Here is a 15,907-nt window from a genome sequence, read left to right on the forward strand (position 1 = left end):
TACCTGCTTCAGTCTCAGCACCAGTCTCAATACCAGCACAGCACCAGCCTCAGTACTAGCACAGCATCAGTACCAGCAAAGCACCAGCCTCAGCACAGTCTCAGCACCAGCACAGCACCGGTCTCAGTACCAGCTCAGCACCGGCCTCAGTTCCAGCACAGCAACGGCCTCAGTACCAGCACAGCAACGGCCTCAGTACCAGCACAGCAACGGCCTCAGTACCAGCACAGCACCGGCCTCAGTACCAGCATATCAACAGCCTCAGTACCAGCACAGCACCAGACTCAGTACCAGCATATCAACCATATCAACAGCCTCAGTACCAGCACAGCACCAGACTCAGTACCAGCATATCAACGGCCTCAGTACCATCATAGCAATGGCCTCAGTACCAGCACAGCACCAGCCTCAGTACCAGCATATCAACAGCCTCAGAACCAGCACAGCACCAGACTCAGTACCAGCATATCAACCATATCAACAGCCTCAGTACCAGCACAGCACCAGCCTCAGTACCTGCACAGCACCCTCAATAAAGTAAGTAAAATCTAAAACTAAAAATGACATCTTTGGTTTTGGGTGCAACACAGTCCAGGCAGTGGTCAGTCCTGTCACACAGCACTAGAACCAGCACAGCACCAGCCTCAGAACCAGCACCAGTCTCAGACTGGCCTCAGTACCAGTACCAGTCCTAGCACCAGCCTCAGTACCAGCTTCAGTCTCAGGACAGTCTCAGCACCAGCACCAGCACCAGCACCAGCCTCAGCCTCAGCCTCAGCCTCAGCCTCAGCACCAGCACCAGCACAACACCCCAAGCGGCTCCTCCTCCTCCAAACACGTCGCTGTCTCTTTAATATCACGTGACGGAACTTCTGCCTGCTCATCCTTACTAGGCAGTCTGTGCGCCCACGTGGTACACAGAGGGCAGTGACTGGCTCTCCTAGTGACGTCATCTCAGGAGGTCGCCGGGCGGGAAGACACAGAGCAGAGACTGAGAGGAAGAGACGGAGTCCCAGGAGGGTCATAGTCAGACGCCATCACCATGCCGCCTACCGGCCGGGACGCCGTGCAGAGCCGCGTGCGGGAGCTGCTGGAGAAGAACCCGGTGGTTGTGTTCAGCAAGAGCTACTGCCCTTACTGTGACCGGGTGAGCAGGGGAGGGGGCGTAGTGCTGCTGGGGATTGTAGTCCTCTTTCCACCCGCCATAGTGTGGCGATACCCCATGATGCAGGAGCTCTGCTTGCTGTTGGTGAATAGTAACCTACTTCTTTCACTTTTATTCCCCAGTAACTAATATACGCAATGCATTTCTCACAGCTGAGGGTTTGTTACAGTTGTATCCAGTCTAGACGATGCTCTGAGCTACAGTCTGTCTCCTGCTGATGGTTTGTTACAATGTATCAGTCCTGACAGTTCAGCTCACAGAGGATTGGATACATTGTAACAAACCCTCAGCTGTGAGAAGTGTAAGACCAGTTCTCAGTCAGCAGCAATATTTACATTACTGTATGCGGGGGCAGAATGGTGATCGGAGGGAAAAGTAATGTACACAGTAACTGCACCACCTACAAAAGACAAAAAATATATCTCATACCGTACCATCATTATATAGAAATGTAAAGCAAAGTTGCATATTAAATATAGGGTACTTGGTGAACTATTTTTGATCAAAAAAAGTATACAAGCCGTCCCACCAGCGGCAAGGTGACCCTAAATTGGGACGGTACCTACACTGTCTATATTAAAAACCTTACTGTATATCAAAGTTGAAGTAATACATATAAAAGGGTAGACAAATAGGACCGGGTCCCAACATCAGACAACCTAGGCCCAGTCAGCAGCAATATTCACATTACTGTATGCGGGGGCAGAATGGTGATCGGAGGGCTGCACATCCAGCTCAGGAGGGAAAAGTAATGTACACAGTAACTGCACCAGCAGAATAGTGAGTGCAGCTCTGGAGTATAATACAGGATATAACTCAGGATCAGTAATGTATGTACACAGTAACTGCACCAGCAGAATAGTGAGCGCAGCTCTGGAGTATAATACAGGATGTAACTCAGGATCAGTAATGTAATGTATGTACACAGTGACTGCACCAGCAGAATAGTGAGTGCAGCTCTGGAGTATAATACAGGATGTAACTCAGGATCAGTAATGTATGTACACAGTGACTGCACCAGTAGAATAGTGAGTGCAGCTCTGGGGTATAATACAGGATGTAATTCAGGATCAGTAATGTATGTACACAGTGACTGCATCAGCAGAATAGTGAGTGCAGCTCTGGAGTATAATACAGGATGTAACTCAGGATCAGTAATGTAATGTATGTACACAGTGACTGTACCAGCAGAATAGTGAGTGCAGCTCTGGAGTATAACACAGGATGTAACTCAGGATCAGTACAGGATCAGTAATGTAATGTATGTACACAGTGACTGCACCAGCAGAATAGTGAGTGCAGCTCTGCAATATAATACAGGATGTAACTCAGGATCAGTAATGTATGTACACAGTGACTGCACAGGCAGAATAGTGAGTGCAGCTCTGGAGTATAATACAGGTTGTAACTCAGGCTCAGTAATGTATGTACACAGTGACTGCACCAGCAGAATAGTGAGTGCAGCTCTGGAGTATAATACAGGATGTAACTCAGGATCAGTAATGTAATGTATGTACACAGTGACTGCACCAGCAGAATAGCGAGTGCAGCTCTGGGATATAATGCTGGATATACAGTGATGTTTGTACGACGACTCACTGTATGTTGTAGATTATATCTCTATATAACTTGTATAATAGTTATTTGCACATTATAGATTTCCTTCCTTCTCTTGTGAAATCCTAATTTCCTGGTGTCTTTTGTGTCACATGTAAATTAGGGATCAGGAAATTCTTATCGGTTTATTGTTCCAATGATGTAATAATAGTAAAAAAGAAACCTGGTGACAGTCACCGCTGTGTCCTGTCTGTACGATCCTCTGCTGATACATTGTAACGTGTGCGCGGGACGTTTGTCCTGTGTGATGTTGTATGTAAATGTCACTTGCTGGCGATGTGATTGGGGGGAGGGAGGTTCCTGTTACTCAATCATCGTCCTCCTCTCCCCACCTGGACATGGCTGATAACATAGAACAATAGCCCCTTTTGCAATCCTCTTGTATAGGTTTCTGTGTTGCATTATTATTGTTTCCTCTGTTTCTGCCTCCAGGTGAAGGAGCTGTTCACTTCTCTGGGGAAGGAATATTTTGCGCTGGAGCTGGATCATTGCGGTGAGTGAATGATTAGACGATCACACGCGATTCTCCTGGGTCGTGGCTGTTAATGTTTGACGCAGTTCACACGCGGCTCGGTCACCAGTACAGAGGACGCTTAGTGATATAATGGTCTGTTGTGACGAGCAGCGGCCGGGGCTGTCCTCATTACAGCTTGTTCACACAGTCGTATAGTGGCCATGTTTATTGTGTGTATTAAGGCCGTGAGCCGCCTCCTATACGGCTACGAGGTTGTGGGGAAATATAACCGTATAAGACGCTCTCGGGGAGGATTCGCCACTGACTGCGGTTTATTCTTGCGTTGTAGATGACGGCAGCGATATCCAGGACGCGCTGTATGAAATGACCGGACAGAAGACCGTCCCCAGCGTCTTCGTGTATAAGACTCACGTTGGCGGCTGCGATAAAACGCTACAGGTTAGTGGCCTGGATAAATATCTGCATCTACAAACAATGGAGATTGCAAAAAAAAAAAAAAAATGAACAATGGAGACTGCAAAAGAAAAAAGTTCTGTTTTGCATATCCAGCTCCTAGGCAGGTTTACGTGTCTCCATATTCCCTAATGGCGGCTGCCCTCTGCTCCGCAGGCTCATAAGGACGGGACTCTGCAGAAGCTGCTGGATAACGACACCGTCACCTACGATTATGACCTGATCGTCATCGGCGGCGGCTCGGGCGGCCTGGCCTGCTCCAAGGTACCGTCACCTCGGCTGCCTGCCTCCAGCACTCACTGGTGTTAACCCTTGCAGGGTTTGCCTGGTATCTCTGTAGTTACTGGTTTAACACATTACTGTCAAGGTGTGACCACCTCCCCCAGGCCTTATTATTGTAGTGGCCATGTCAGCCACGGGCGCTGGGTGTGGTATACGCCATTTATGCTGCTGGTCATTCAAGAAGTACAATCAGAAGCAGTAAAGCGCTGACACATAAGATAATTATTTGGGTTCGTCCTGCACCTCCCACAACAGGCGCGGACGTAAAGATGTGTGCACAGAACCACGATCCCCACCGATCATCTGCACCTGACTTGTGGGGATCTCTCCAGTACCAGATTCCTTCACATCCTCGTGTCACACCGGGATCAGGAAAATGCCAAGGTCGCAGGCAGCCATATTGGCCGTCTGTGTGCTACTATGTGACCTGGACCGTACCTTCCGCCATTGTAGTATCATACCAGAGGCTAAAAGATCCCTTTAGTCAATGAGCCGCCCTCCCTGCATTGGCGGAGCGCCTCCTGTGGTGAATGATTGCATTCAATTGTTTTTATCTCTTTTATAGGAAGCTTCATCTTTGGGGAAGAAAGTGATGGTGCTTGATTTTGTTGTTCCTACACCTCTGGGGACTTCTTGGGGTAAGTTACCAGGTAGCACAAAAGATCAAGATCTCTGCTTGTCAGTAAAAACTTTCAGAAGCTTGGGTGACTTGGTTCTTACACAGCTGCAGTTTGGTGCACTGTATCGGTGTAGGCAAGAGTGGTGCTGATGTTGCATATCCTTGTGTGAGCCGGACCAGGCCCCGGGTTGGTAACCAGTATTTCATCAGAGACTGTGTCTGATGCAATTACCCCATATCTCACTTCAGCTCCCCCGCTAAAGATGGCGGGAAGCCATACACAAGCGGGAATTTTCTGCTCAGCAGTCGCTCCAAGTAATATATGTTATCACACGGGGCAACTCGCATGACAAGGCGGCTATAATCGAAGTCTCCCTCCTGGTCCAGTGACAGTTCCCCATTGCTGCTGGGTTCTTGGTGTTTTGGCTGCAGCAGTGATGGCACACATGACCACTGCAGCCAATCACTGAGCTCGACATATCTTTCATCTAAATCGCTACAGCCACTGAGCTCAGTGATTGGCTGCAGCGGTGATGATGTGCTGTCAATGGGATGTTATCGCTGCAACCAAAACCTGAGCACTGGAGCAGGGCAGGGTGAATACTTGCTGTGTTTGGGGTCCACTTTTCTTAAAGTGGAAATCCCCTTTACACCTCATTACACAAAGATCTGTGCATGGGAGCTGTGTACGTTTCCTGACTGATTCTGCTGTTTATGGTTCGGTCCCGTCCCTTGTTGAGGACGCCTGATACTGGCTGATAACAGCGAATAGTTGCAGCACTTTGTGTTACAGCCTCTAGGACACGAGTGTCTGTCGCTTGATGTGACCTTTAGGCTTTCCTGGCTGATTGGTGGTTTCTTCTGTGCAGGGTTAGGCGGCACTTGTGTCAATGTCGGGTGCATTCCCAAGAAGTTGATGCACCAGGCGGCTCTGCTGGGGCAAGCGCTGAAGGACTCAAGGAAATTCGGCTGGGAATATGAGGAGCAAGGTAAGAGGGCGGCAGTGGGTTGTCCTAGAAAGCGGGTAACCCTGTCAGGTCCTCACATTAGTAACTTCAGTGTTTCCTTCACAGTAAAACACAACTGGGAGACGATGAGGGAGAATATCCAGAACTACATCGGCTCTCTGAACTGGGGCTACAGAGTGGCCCTGAGGGACAAGAGCGTCCGCTACGAGAACGCCTACGGGGAGTTTGTGGAGCCACATAAGATCAAGGTAAAGGAGAGCGCTATGGTGCAAACCCAGCGCTGCAGCTGCTGCAGAACCCCCCCGGACTAACAGAGTTCAGCCGCTAGTCCGACCTTGTTTGCTCTCCCATGCTGCTAGCCTTGTCAGTTTGGGAGGCTGGCGGGATCCCACCATCCTCAGAGGAGCGCCTGTAAGCGCACGCTCCTTGCTTAGGAAACCAGCCACCTCTGATAGCCTGCAGCAGTGGCCGGTAACTTAAGGAACTTTCTATTCATTCTGTGCGTAACATTAATATGGTAATTTTTGTTTATCTTTTGGGGATTGTTAGGCCACTAACAAACGTGGGAAGGAGAGCTTCTTCACAGGAGAGAAGTTTGTTATTGCCACAGGGGAGAGACCCCGATATCTGGATATCCCAGGAGATAAGGAGTTCTGCATCACCAGGTGAGCCCGCCCTTCGCCCCGCGTTTCCTTCTTGCTTCGCTTCTATTACCACATACCTGCCTGTTAACACTTTGCTAGGATATTGCACCAGTTTCCTTATCTCTGCTACATTCCTGCGGTTTTACAATGCGGAGAATTCTATAATCCCCCAGATTGCAGTTTCAGAAGCGGATTTCACTTTAGTATTTAAAGGGGACGCTATGGCCAGAATAATGAGCGAATGGACAGATCACACTGGTTGAGCAGCTGGAGAATAGTGACCACTGACTTGTGTGGTGTCCAGTGCTCCATCTCCTCAAGTCCGCAGTTTATAGTGGGCACGGCCTTATCCTGGGGGGGATTTATACCACAATGAGTCCGACTGTCATCCAGAAAACCTGACAGCCGCTGTGCATGTCCCCAGAGTGCTGCATGGATGCACAGTCGCTCCACGCATTGATTATTCTCTCTATATGCGCTGGCTCTGCCCAGCCGGAGCGCTCTGCAACCACTTAAAGGGGGCTGTGCACGTAGATATTGAGGAAGTATCCTCAGGATAGGTCATCGATAGCAGTTTTGTGGGGGTTTGGCACTCTGCATCCCCGGCGATCAGCTCTAGCAGATGGATGTACTCCGCTCCGTACATTGTGCAGAGAGCTGAGCTGCCGATGGCAGTGCATAGTGTCGGGCCACCTAATTATTGAATGACCCCTTTCATGCAGAAAGCAAAACCTGTTTTCCCTGTGGCCAGATCTTGTCCAGTCCTGATGTAACATAGACTCCTCATAAAAAGTCCGGTCACACAGATGACGCTTTGTTCCTGGACTTCTTGGCACTTGTAGGGTTACATCTTATTCCTGCTGGTTACAGAAGAAGGGAGTGTCAGCCGTTAAAGGGTTTCATCATAAAGGGTTTCTTCATGTACAGTCGTGAAGCAAACTTCCCAACCTCCCATCACGGATTGTGAACTGTCACCCGCTCGTCATCTGTCCATGAAGTTCGGATCTCTCGTTAGATGACTTCTGGACACCAACTAATAACCTCCTGCAAAGAAAATCAGTAGCTAATTAAACGACTGCGGAGCAGAAATGCCGCGACGTTCCCGCACTATTTTCCCTTTTCTTTACACCTGACATTTGCATCATAAATTTTCAGAATCCTTTATAGTCACCACCACAAGAATACAAAGAAAATGAGCATGTTAACCCTTCTATTGCCACAACAATTTCCACACTTTGTAACATGTTTTATCTATCAATAATCCCGGTCAGATGGGAGTCGTAGTCTTAAAAGCATCGGGTCTGGGCTCGCTGTCATCGTTCGGATTGTCAGCTCTTGGCAGCCGCTGCTCTCGTATAATCACACACATAATGTTTCTTTCCAGCGACGACCTCTTCTCGTTGTCCTACTGCCCGGGGAAGACGCTGGTAGTTGGAGCTTCCTACGTTGCTTTGGAATGTGCCGGATTTCTTGCCGGGATCGGCTTGGATGTCACCGTCATGGTGCGCTCCATATTTCTACGCGGCTTCGATCAAGAGATGGCAGAGAAAGCTGGAGCCTACATGGAAACCCACGGAGTGAAGTTTATCAAGAAATTCGTGCCAACTTTAGTAAGAAATCGTCTTCCTGTGTTCTGCAGTGTCACCAGCAGAAGGCGCACTCTTACTTTATCTCTATTATAGCACTTAGTGGGGATTAGTGGCAGTGTCAAACTCTTCACCCCCTTCACCCCTTGCACAATTGTGCTGTACAATGTCACTCTGGGACTCTATTTGGATCATTAATAATCTCGCTCTCCAACAGGTGGAGCAGCTGGAAGCCGGAACTCCGGGGAGACTGAGGGTCGTCGCGAAGTCTACGGAGAGCGACACCGTCATCGAAGACGAATATAATACAGTGAGTGATTGACGCCGCACAGGAGATCCGGCACATCCTCTACGTTACTGTGCCGCCCGCGATTCATCCTCTACGTTACTGCGCCGCCCGCAACGCGTCCTACGTTACTGCACCGCCCGCAATTCATCCTCTACGTTACTGCACCGCCCGCGACGCGTCCTCTACGTTACTGCACCGCCCGCTATTCATCCTCTACGTTACTGCACCGCCCGCGACGCGTCCTCTACGTTACTGCACCGCCCGCGATTCATCCTCTACGTTACTGCACCGCCCGCTATTCATCCTCTACGTTACTGCACCGCCGCGACGCGTCCTCTACGTTACTGCACCGCCGCGACGCGTCCTCTACGTTACTGCACCGCCGCGACGCGTCCTCTACGTTACTGCACCGCCGCGACGCGTCCTCTACGTTACTGTACCAGACACAGAATCAGAATTACTGATCCCTATAATCATGTGAAGTCCTTTTTCTTCTAGGTGTTGGTTGCTGTTGGGAGAGATTCTTGCACTAGAAATATTGGTCTGGAGAAGATTGGTGTGAAGATAAATGAGAGGTGAGCGGAGGATTTCCTTCTGCCATTTTTATATGTTCTCTTGCATTCTCAATATCTTAATCTCTATTTGTAGGAACGGTAAGGTTCCCGTGAACGACGAGGAGCAGACCAGCGTGCCTTATGTCTACGCCATAGGAGATATCCTGGATGGGAAGTTGGAGCTGACGCCATTGGCGATCCAAGCGGGGCGGCTGCTGGCCCGGAGGCTTTACGGCGGCTCTAATGTGAAGGTAAGATCCCAATAGATCGGAGTGAGTCACAGCTCCGGGCTGCAGACTGTGCACCCCCAGCTACTGAGTAACTACAACTCCCATCGTGGCCTGACAATCATAGGCTTCACAGCAGCCGAGGGACTAAATGTTTAAGAGTTATAGATATTTTATGTCTGTGAGAAAACAGGGTTTTTAACCTGGCATAAGATGTATTTTGTAATGTTTGGCTCAATCTTACAGGAATCATGTTTCTTTGCAGTGTGACTACGTCAACGTCCCAACAACTGTGTTTACTCCCATGGAGTACGGCTGCTGCGGATATCCAGAGGAAAAAGCCATTGAAATCTTTGGCGAGGAAACTCTAGAGGTTTGCACCCAGTTTTTCTTCTCTAACTTTGCTCTGATCCTGTACAATCTAGGCAGCTATATCGGTAAAGGATTCGGAAAACATGTCCGCTTCTTTCTGTAGACGTCCCCACACCTGTCTACAGGTTGTGTCTGGTATTGCAGCTCAGACCCACCTTATGCAATGCAGGTGAGCTGCAGTACCAGACATGACAAAAGCTCGGTGGTGGCGCTGCTTCTGGTACAGGCCGATATTTTTCTTATATTTTTCCTTATGACCCTCTTTACATTTTTTTTTTTTTTTTCTAGATCTACCACACTCTATTTTGGCCTCTGGAATGGACCGTCCCCGGGCGCGACAATAACAGTTGTTTCGCCAAAGTCATCTGCAACAAACTTGACAATGTAAGTGGGAAGTTTCCTGCTTTCCTGTTTGTGTAAGGTGCGGTGAAGATATTACACCATTATGTACATCGCTTCCTGTTTCGCACCGACTGATCTGTACTTGGACAATTCCATTAAATGGCCGGATCAGAAGAAATTCTTACGCCGGTCACCTACAGCGCGGTGTTTGCTTTGTTGGTGCCGTCACCGCTGCGGACTGTGCCGACTTCTGCGTCCGTGCCAGCCATTAGATGTACTATTATGTCCATTTGCAGCAATATTGCCCTGGATTTACAAAGTCTTGGCAACTCCAACACATGATTAAATGCGATTTTTCTTGGTTGAATTTCCTATAAATCACTTTTCTTTTTTTTTTTTTTTTCAGGATCGAGTCATTGGGTTCCATGTTTTGGGGCCAAATGCCGGAGAGATCACTCAGGGATTTGCCGCAGCAATGAAATGTGGTCTTACCAAAGAAAAGCTGGATGAGACCATCGGCATCCACCCGACGTCTGCAGAAGTGAGTATATTCAGGGCAGGTGCACAGGGGCCGCTGTCCGGCCGTGTCTCCTTCACGTAACTTGTAGGGCAGGGTCCCAGTGTGTCCATATTAATGATAAACCTCCCATGTGCCCCCTTATTCTTCCCTAGAAGCAATAGTTAACCCAAAATCCACCAGGTACAACCAATGCACTTTAGGACATTACATTGCTCTTTTTTGATTTTACTATCTGGTCTCTAAAGCAACTCCATGGATTAGAATCATATTGAGTACTGGAGAAAGAGATTTGGCGTTTTATGCTGTTTAACAATATAGAAAACATTTTTTATTGAAAGTTCATTAAAACAAACAATTTGCAAAGATGAAACAACATGAAGCAGGACTGATGTCCACGAAAAGTGCAGACCTGCAAGTGGAGGAAACACGATTATTATTATACCACATTATCTGGTAGAAACGTGTTAGTAATCTAGTAGTCCAATATGGAGATCAAGATACAACATGCAGATATGTGAAAATAGTTTAGGACAAGTATGTCAAAGCGCCTGCTGAGCCGGTATGTATCCTATGTCAAACATGCATAAAGAGTGAAATTATACAGTGGTGGCCAAAAGTATTGGCACCCCTGCAATTCTGTCAGATAATACTCAGTTTCTTCCTGAAAATGATTGCAATCACAAATTCTTTGGTATTATTATCTTCATTTAATTTGTCTTCAATGAAAAAACACAAAAAGAATTGTCCTAAAGCCAAATTGGATATAATTCCACACCAAACCTAAAAAAGGGGGTGGACAAAAGTATTGGCACTGTTTGAAAAATCCTGTGATGATTCTGTAATTGGTGTAATTAACAGCACCTGTAACTTACCTGTGGCACCTAACAGGTGTTGGCAATAACTAAATCACACTTGCAGCCAGTTAACATGGATTAAAGTTGACTCAACCTCTGTCCTGTGTCCTTGTGTGGACCACATTGAGCATGGAGAAAAGAAAGAAGACCAAAGAACTGTCTGCGGACTTGAGAAACCAAATTGTGAGGAAGCATGAGCAATCTCAAGGCTACAAGTCCATCTCCAAAGACCTGAATGTTCCTGTGTCTTCCGTGCACAGTGTCATCAAGAAGTTTAAAGCCCATGGTACTGTGGCTAACCTCCCTAGATGTGGACGGAAAAGAAAAATTGACGAGAGATTTCAACGCAAGATTGTGCGGATGGTGGATAAAGAACCTCGACTAACATCCAAACAAGTTCAAGCTGCCCTGCAGTCCGAGGGTACAACAGTGTCAACCCGTACTATCCGTCGGCGTCTGAATGAAAAGGGACTGTATGGTAGGATACCCAGGAAGACGCCACTTCTTACCCCGAGACATAAAAAAGCCAGGCTGGAGTTTGCCAAAACTTGCCTGAGAGCCTAAAACGTTTTGGAAGAATGTTCTCTGGTCAGATGAGACAAAAGTAGAGCTTTTTGGGAAAAAGCATCAACATAGAGTGTACAGGAAAAAAAGAGGCATTCAAAGAAAAGAACACGGTCCCTACAGTCAAACATGGCGGAGGTTCCCTGATGTTTTGGGGTTGCTTTGCTGCCTCTGGCACTGGACTGCTTGACTGTGTGGATGGCATTATGAAGTCTGAAGACTACCAACAAATTTTGCAGCATAATGTAGGGCCCAGTGTGAGAAAGCTGGGTCTCCCTCAGAGGTCATGGGTCTTCCAGCAGGACAATGACCCAAAACACACTTCCAAAAGCACTATAAAATGGTTTGAGAGAAAGCACTGGAGACTTCTAAGGTGGCCAGCAATGAGTCCAGACCTGAATCCCATAGAACACCTGTGGAGAGATCTCAAAATGGCAGTTTGGAGAAGGCACCCTTCAAATATCAGGGACCTGGAGCAGTTTGCTAAAGAAGAATGGTCTACAATTCCAGCAGAGCATTGTAAGAAACTCATTGATGGTTACCGGAAGCGGTTGTTCGCAGTTATTTTGGCTAAAGGTTGTGCAACCAAGTATTAGGCTGAGGGTGTCAATACTTTTGTCCGGCCCATTTTTGGAGTTTTGTGTGAAATGATCAATGATTTGATTTTTGCTTCATTCTCTTTTGTGTTTTTTCCTTGCAAGCAAATTAAATGAAGATAATAAAACCAAAGAATTTGTGATTGCAATCATTTTCAGGAAGAAACTGAGTATTATCTGACAGAATTGCAGGGGTGCCAATACTTTTGGCCACCACTGTACATAGCAGGTAGCCAGCACTGTGAGGACCATCAGCCCAGCGTATAAAGCCCCCTGGAGTCCCCACAGTCCTATCTGATCTCAGTAAAATCTCAATCTTTGTATATTTAGCAGCAAGTCTTATTAAAATTATTTTTTTTTTTCAGATATTTACAACCATGGAGGTGACTAAATCCTCCGGAGGAGACATCACTCAGAAGGGCTGCTGAGGTTAAGCCTTGCTGTTGACCGTCCCTTTGACTGATCCTCCTGTGATCGGGCCGATGTAGGTGCTACTGCTTTCTGGTGTCATCGGCGCTGGAAGTTGTAGTATAAACACGTCGGTCGACGCAAGGATGAATCTCAGGGTGAACGGTGGAACAGCATGGTTTCCGAGAGGTCCGGATCTGTTTGGATCAGCATTTGCTTGTTATGAAGCCTCTGCTCCTCACCTCGCCTAGAGGAGAGCACCGGCGGATGCCCAGACCTGTCCGGATCACAACGTCCGCATCATCCCATCTGTAGTTTATTTTATCTTGTTTTTTTTTTCTCTTCAGTTACCACTTACTGCTCCAGTCTCATCTCTTCCTTGATTCCTGCACCGCTTCCATAACTTTTCATAGCTCCACATTTGTCTGATTCTATTATTTATTTGTACAACTGGTTGTTCAGCTTTTCCACAGAGTAATGGCCGTAGCCTGTGCCGGGGCCTTGCACACCAGACCTTGTCTATAGGGGGGGTTTCATTAGTTAATGGGTGGGGGGGGGACACAAAACTATGCAACTTTCTAATATTCTTCTCCTTGAACGCTTCATGCTCTTTCTTGTCGTTTGTAAATGAAAATATTCCTGATTGCAGCCAGAGGATAAAAACAAATCCTCCAAAAGTCCCCAGTTACCAGTCCAGGGGCACGATCTGGACTTGGCTTTAGCCTCTGAAGGTTGGAAGAAAGTTTTCATTCACCGACAGCAAGTGGAGATTTTAAATGGTAAATTAAAACAAAGAAAATTGAAAAGCGAAAAAAGTGTCATGATCCAGCACTGGATTCGGTGCAGCCTTAAGGGGGAAGGTTGGGTCTTGGGTGGGACAAACTTTGGGGTGTACCGATCCACAGCTCCAGAAATAAAGCTGGATTTGGATGCATTTTGCTGCATGTGTCCGGCGCTCTGCTGCACATGTGTTCAGTGAAGGCCGCCGGCCTCTGTCCTCCTTGTCTGCAGCATGCTCTCGCCCCTGTCATCTGGCTGTAATCTTTTTCTGCCGGGGGGCGCTCTCGGCCCCTGGCCTCCTCGTCTTTTGTGTTTGCATATAATTTGTCATGTGTTGCTCACAATGATGATCCATTAAATGGAGAGATGCAAGGTCTGGTGTCAGTCTCCTCGTTCTTGGGTCACTCTGGGGGTCCTGCCTTTCTTATTCTGGGGATAAATACATTTGTGCTTATCAGTATGAAGTGGATTCTTAGGAATGGCATAAATGCAGTGCGAGAGATATCCCAATACCCCTGTATCTGGTGCCAGGGCAGATTAATGGGGCCGAAGGATCCGTTGGGGTGAGGGGGTTACATGATGATCTGCATCCACCACAGCAGAAGCGGCTCCTAGTGACTTCCTGCTGTGGCCCCGAATGTGTGGATTCCTTCTATGGGATCTGTGCTTCCTATTAGGACATATGAAGAGGAATTAAGAAGATCACCCCTGATAATGACCCAGAGGGGTCCGCCTCACTTATGTACTGGGAATAGCGCAGATGGGACGCCGTCCACGCCGCTCACCTCTAGGTGGGGTTGGAAGGTTTTGGTCTCTTTTTGTGGTCACCGTTAGTCATGTGATCACTAAACCGCCCTGAGTAAAGCATTTTCAGGATGGTTGTAACCGTGATGCATCATGGGACATTACTCATAGCAGGTGGGATCAGGGTGGATGAGAGGTGTGGACCCCATGGGAGCCTCGCACTGCAGCGGTGATGTAGCAGAGCTGCAGTCCAGGAGTTCAGTCTTCTGCCGACGTTTGCTCATTAGATCATCTGGGTTCAGGCAGATGAAGGGTCAATATGAAAGTGTGATCTAAACCTAAAATTACATAAGTCACAAAAAAAACCAGCATTGACTGATCCACCAAAGCTACACCAATGAGTGCGCCATCTTGTGGCAGGTAGTGCAGTATTACACAGGGTTTATTTGCCTGCACTTCTGCATACAAGCTGTGTACAGAAAACAGGAGATTTCGAAGACTGATTGTAAAATCAGCTTTATTTTAATGAGAAACGCAAAAAAAAAAAATGATTGCAAATGTATACACACCCTGTACATGACTGCACTGTGCAGGGTGATCAGCAATAATCCCGGGGGTTGACATAATTGACAAGTAGCAGTGTTACTACATAATTGCAGTGCAAAACAAAAACCGCAGCAAATATCAAGTCTGCAGCATTTATACAGCCGTAGTGTTATATATAATCTGAAAAAAAAACAGACAAAAGCTAAATACCTAAAAGTAAACGGTGTAAGGCAGCGCTAGTCATCATGCTGGGGGGCACTCGCTTCACCGGGTCAATTAAAGCACACATGCAACACCTTTCCGGAATTTCACAATCCAGCAGTTTATTATAACTGCTTATAACCAAGTCCAACTCGGTGGCTCGCCGACATACACATATAATGTCCAGGAGCCTTTCAAGTGGCAGACAGGCCCACTTGGCTCCAGTTACAGCCTCCAGCAGTCACTTATAGCAACGTCTATATAATGCAGTGTTTTACCTTTGCCGGGTTTTAGCTGCTTCAGTCAGATTTGTTCTGCCACCACTGTGGCTTTACGGCTTCCCAGATGGGGGTCTCCAGCCCTCGTTCCTTCAAAGGCTACTGGTATGTTGTCTCACCTAACATCCAGCCTCTGCCTTCCAGGACTCTTGCCTTCCAAGCCTCTGGCCCTCCAAGGCTACTGGTATCGCTTACACGTAAGGATCCAGCCTCTGCCTTTCAGGCCTCACTAAGCCTCTCCAGGCTAACTGTGTCCCACACGGGAACAGGCCTCACGCCTTACACACCTGTTTCAAAACTACCAGGGTTTATATATCCTCTAGTGCACACACACAGGACCTGTGCTGATGTCACAGTCATATGATCAGACCTTCTGTGTGCACAGGACCTGTGCGATGTCACAGTCATGTGACCAGTCACCTGGGGGAGGTACATGGTCGGCCAAAACACACCCTGGACCATTACAGTAACGCCGCAAGCCGCTGCATTAGATATCCCCCCCCCCCCTCTGTTCAAACTTGTGGGGTTGAACACATAATATACTACACAATCACATCATAACCCATAGTTCACACAGAGACCATGTACTTCACAATTGCGCTGTTCAGCCCCTGGAACATAAGTCAATGACATTAGCCCATTCCTTAGGGACCTACCATCTGTCATTGTCACTGACTTCATCAAGTCACATTTCCGGGTCGTAACCTTGTCAGACCTCCCCCGCTCCCAGCGGTCAGTCGTAACCTTGTCAGACCTCCCCCGCTCCCAGCGGTCAGTCTTAACCTTGTCAGACCTCCCCCGCTCCCAGCGGTCAATACAGCAG

At 47.7% G+C, this 15,907-nt stretch overlaps 1 protein-coding gene across 1 annotated transcript; it reads left to right on the plus strand.

Annotated features, from left to right (window-relative positions):
* The first annotated feature begins 912 nt into the window (after window positions 1-912).
* TXNRD3 (thioredoxin reductase 3) lies at window positions 913-13,687 on the plus strand. The gene is made up of 16 exons (XM_073644948.1): window positions 913-1,147; window positions 3,215-3,275; window positions 3,586-3,695; window positions 3,867-3,974; window positions 4,558-4,630; window positions 5,481-5,600; window positions 5,685-5,827; window positions 6,129-6,244; window positions 7,608-7,833; window positions 8,027-8,119; window positions 8,597-8,673; window positions 8,747-8,903; window positions 9,145-9,252; window positions 9,540-9,635; window positions 10,000-10,134; window positions 12,493-13,687. The coding sequence occupies exons 1-16, from the start codon at window positions 1,043-1,045 to the stop codon at window positions 12,553-12,555; spliced, it is 1,791 nt and encodes a 596-aa protein (XP_073501049.1). The 5' UTR covers window positions 913-1,042; the 3' UTR covers window positions 12,556-13,687.
* Window positions 13,688-15,907: the final 2,220 nt, after the last annotated feature.

Source organism: Phyllobates terribilis, unplaced genomic scaffold, assembly GCF_046119375.1.
Source record: "Phyllobates terribilis strain yellow unplaced genomic scaffold, ASM4611937v1 Scaffold_8__6_contigs__length_399053987, whole genome shotgun sequence".
Classification (NCBI taxonomy): domain Eukaryota; kingdom Metazoa; phylum Chordata; class Amphibia; order Anura; family Dendrobatidae; genus Phyllobates; species Phyllobates terribilis.

Bases quoted from the DNA above. Each gene is read 5' to 3' on its own strand.
- TXNRD3 (XM_073644948.1), top strand. From the start codon at position 1,043: ATGCCGCCTACCGGCCGGGACGCCGTGCAGAGCCGCGTGCGGGAGCTG. The intron at 1,148-3,214 runs GTGAGCAGGGGA...TTCTGCCTCCAG, and splicing joins ACTGCCCTTACTGTGACCGG to GTGAAGGAGCTGTTCACTTC. The intron at 5,601-5,684 runs GTAAGAGGGCGG...TTTCCTTCACAG, and splicing joins CTGGGAATATGAGGAGCAAG to TAAAACACAACTGGGAGACG.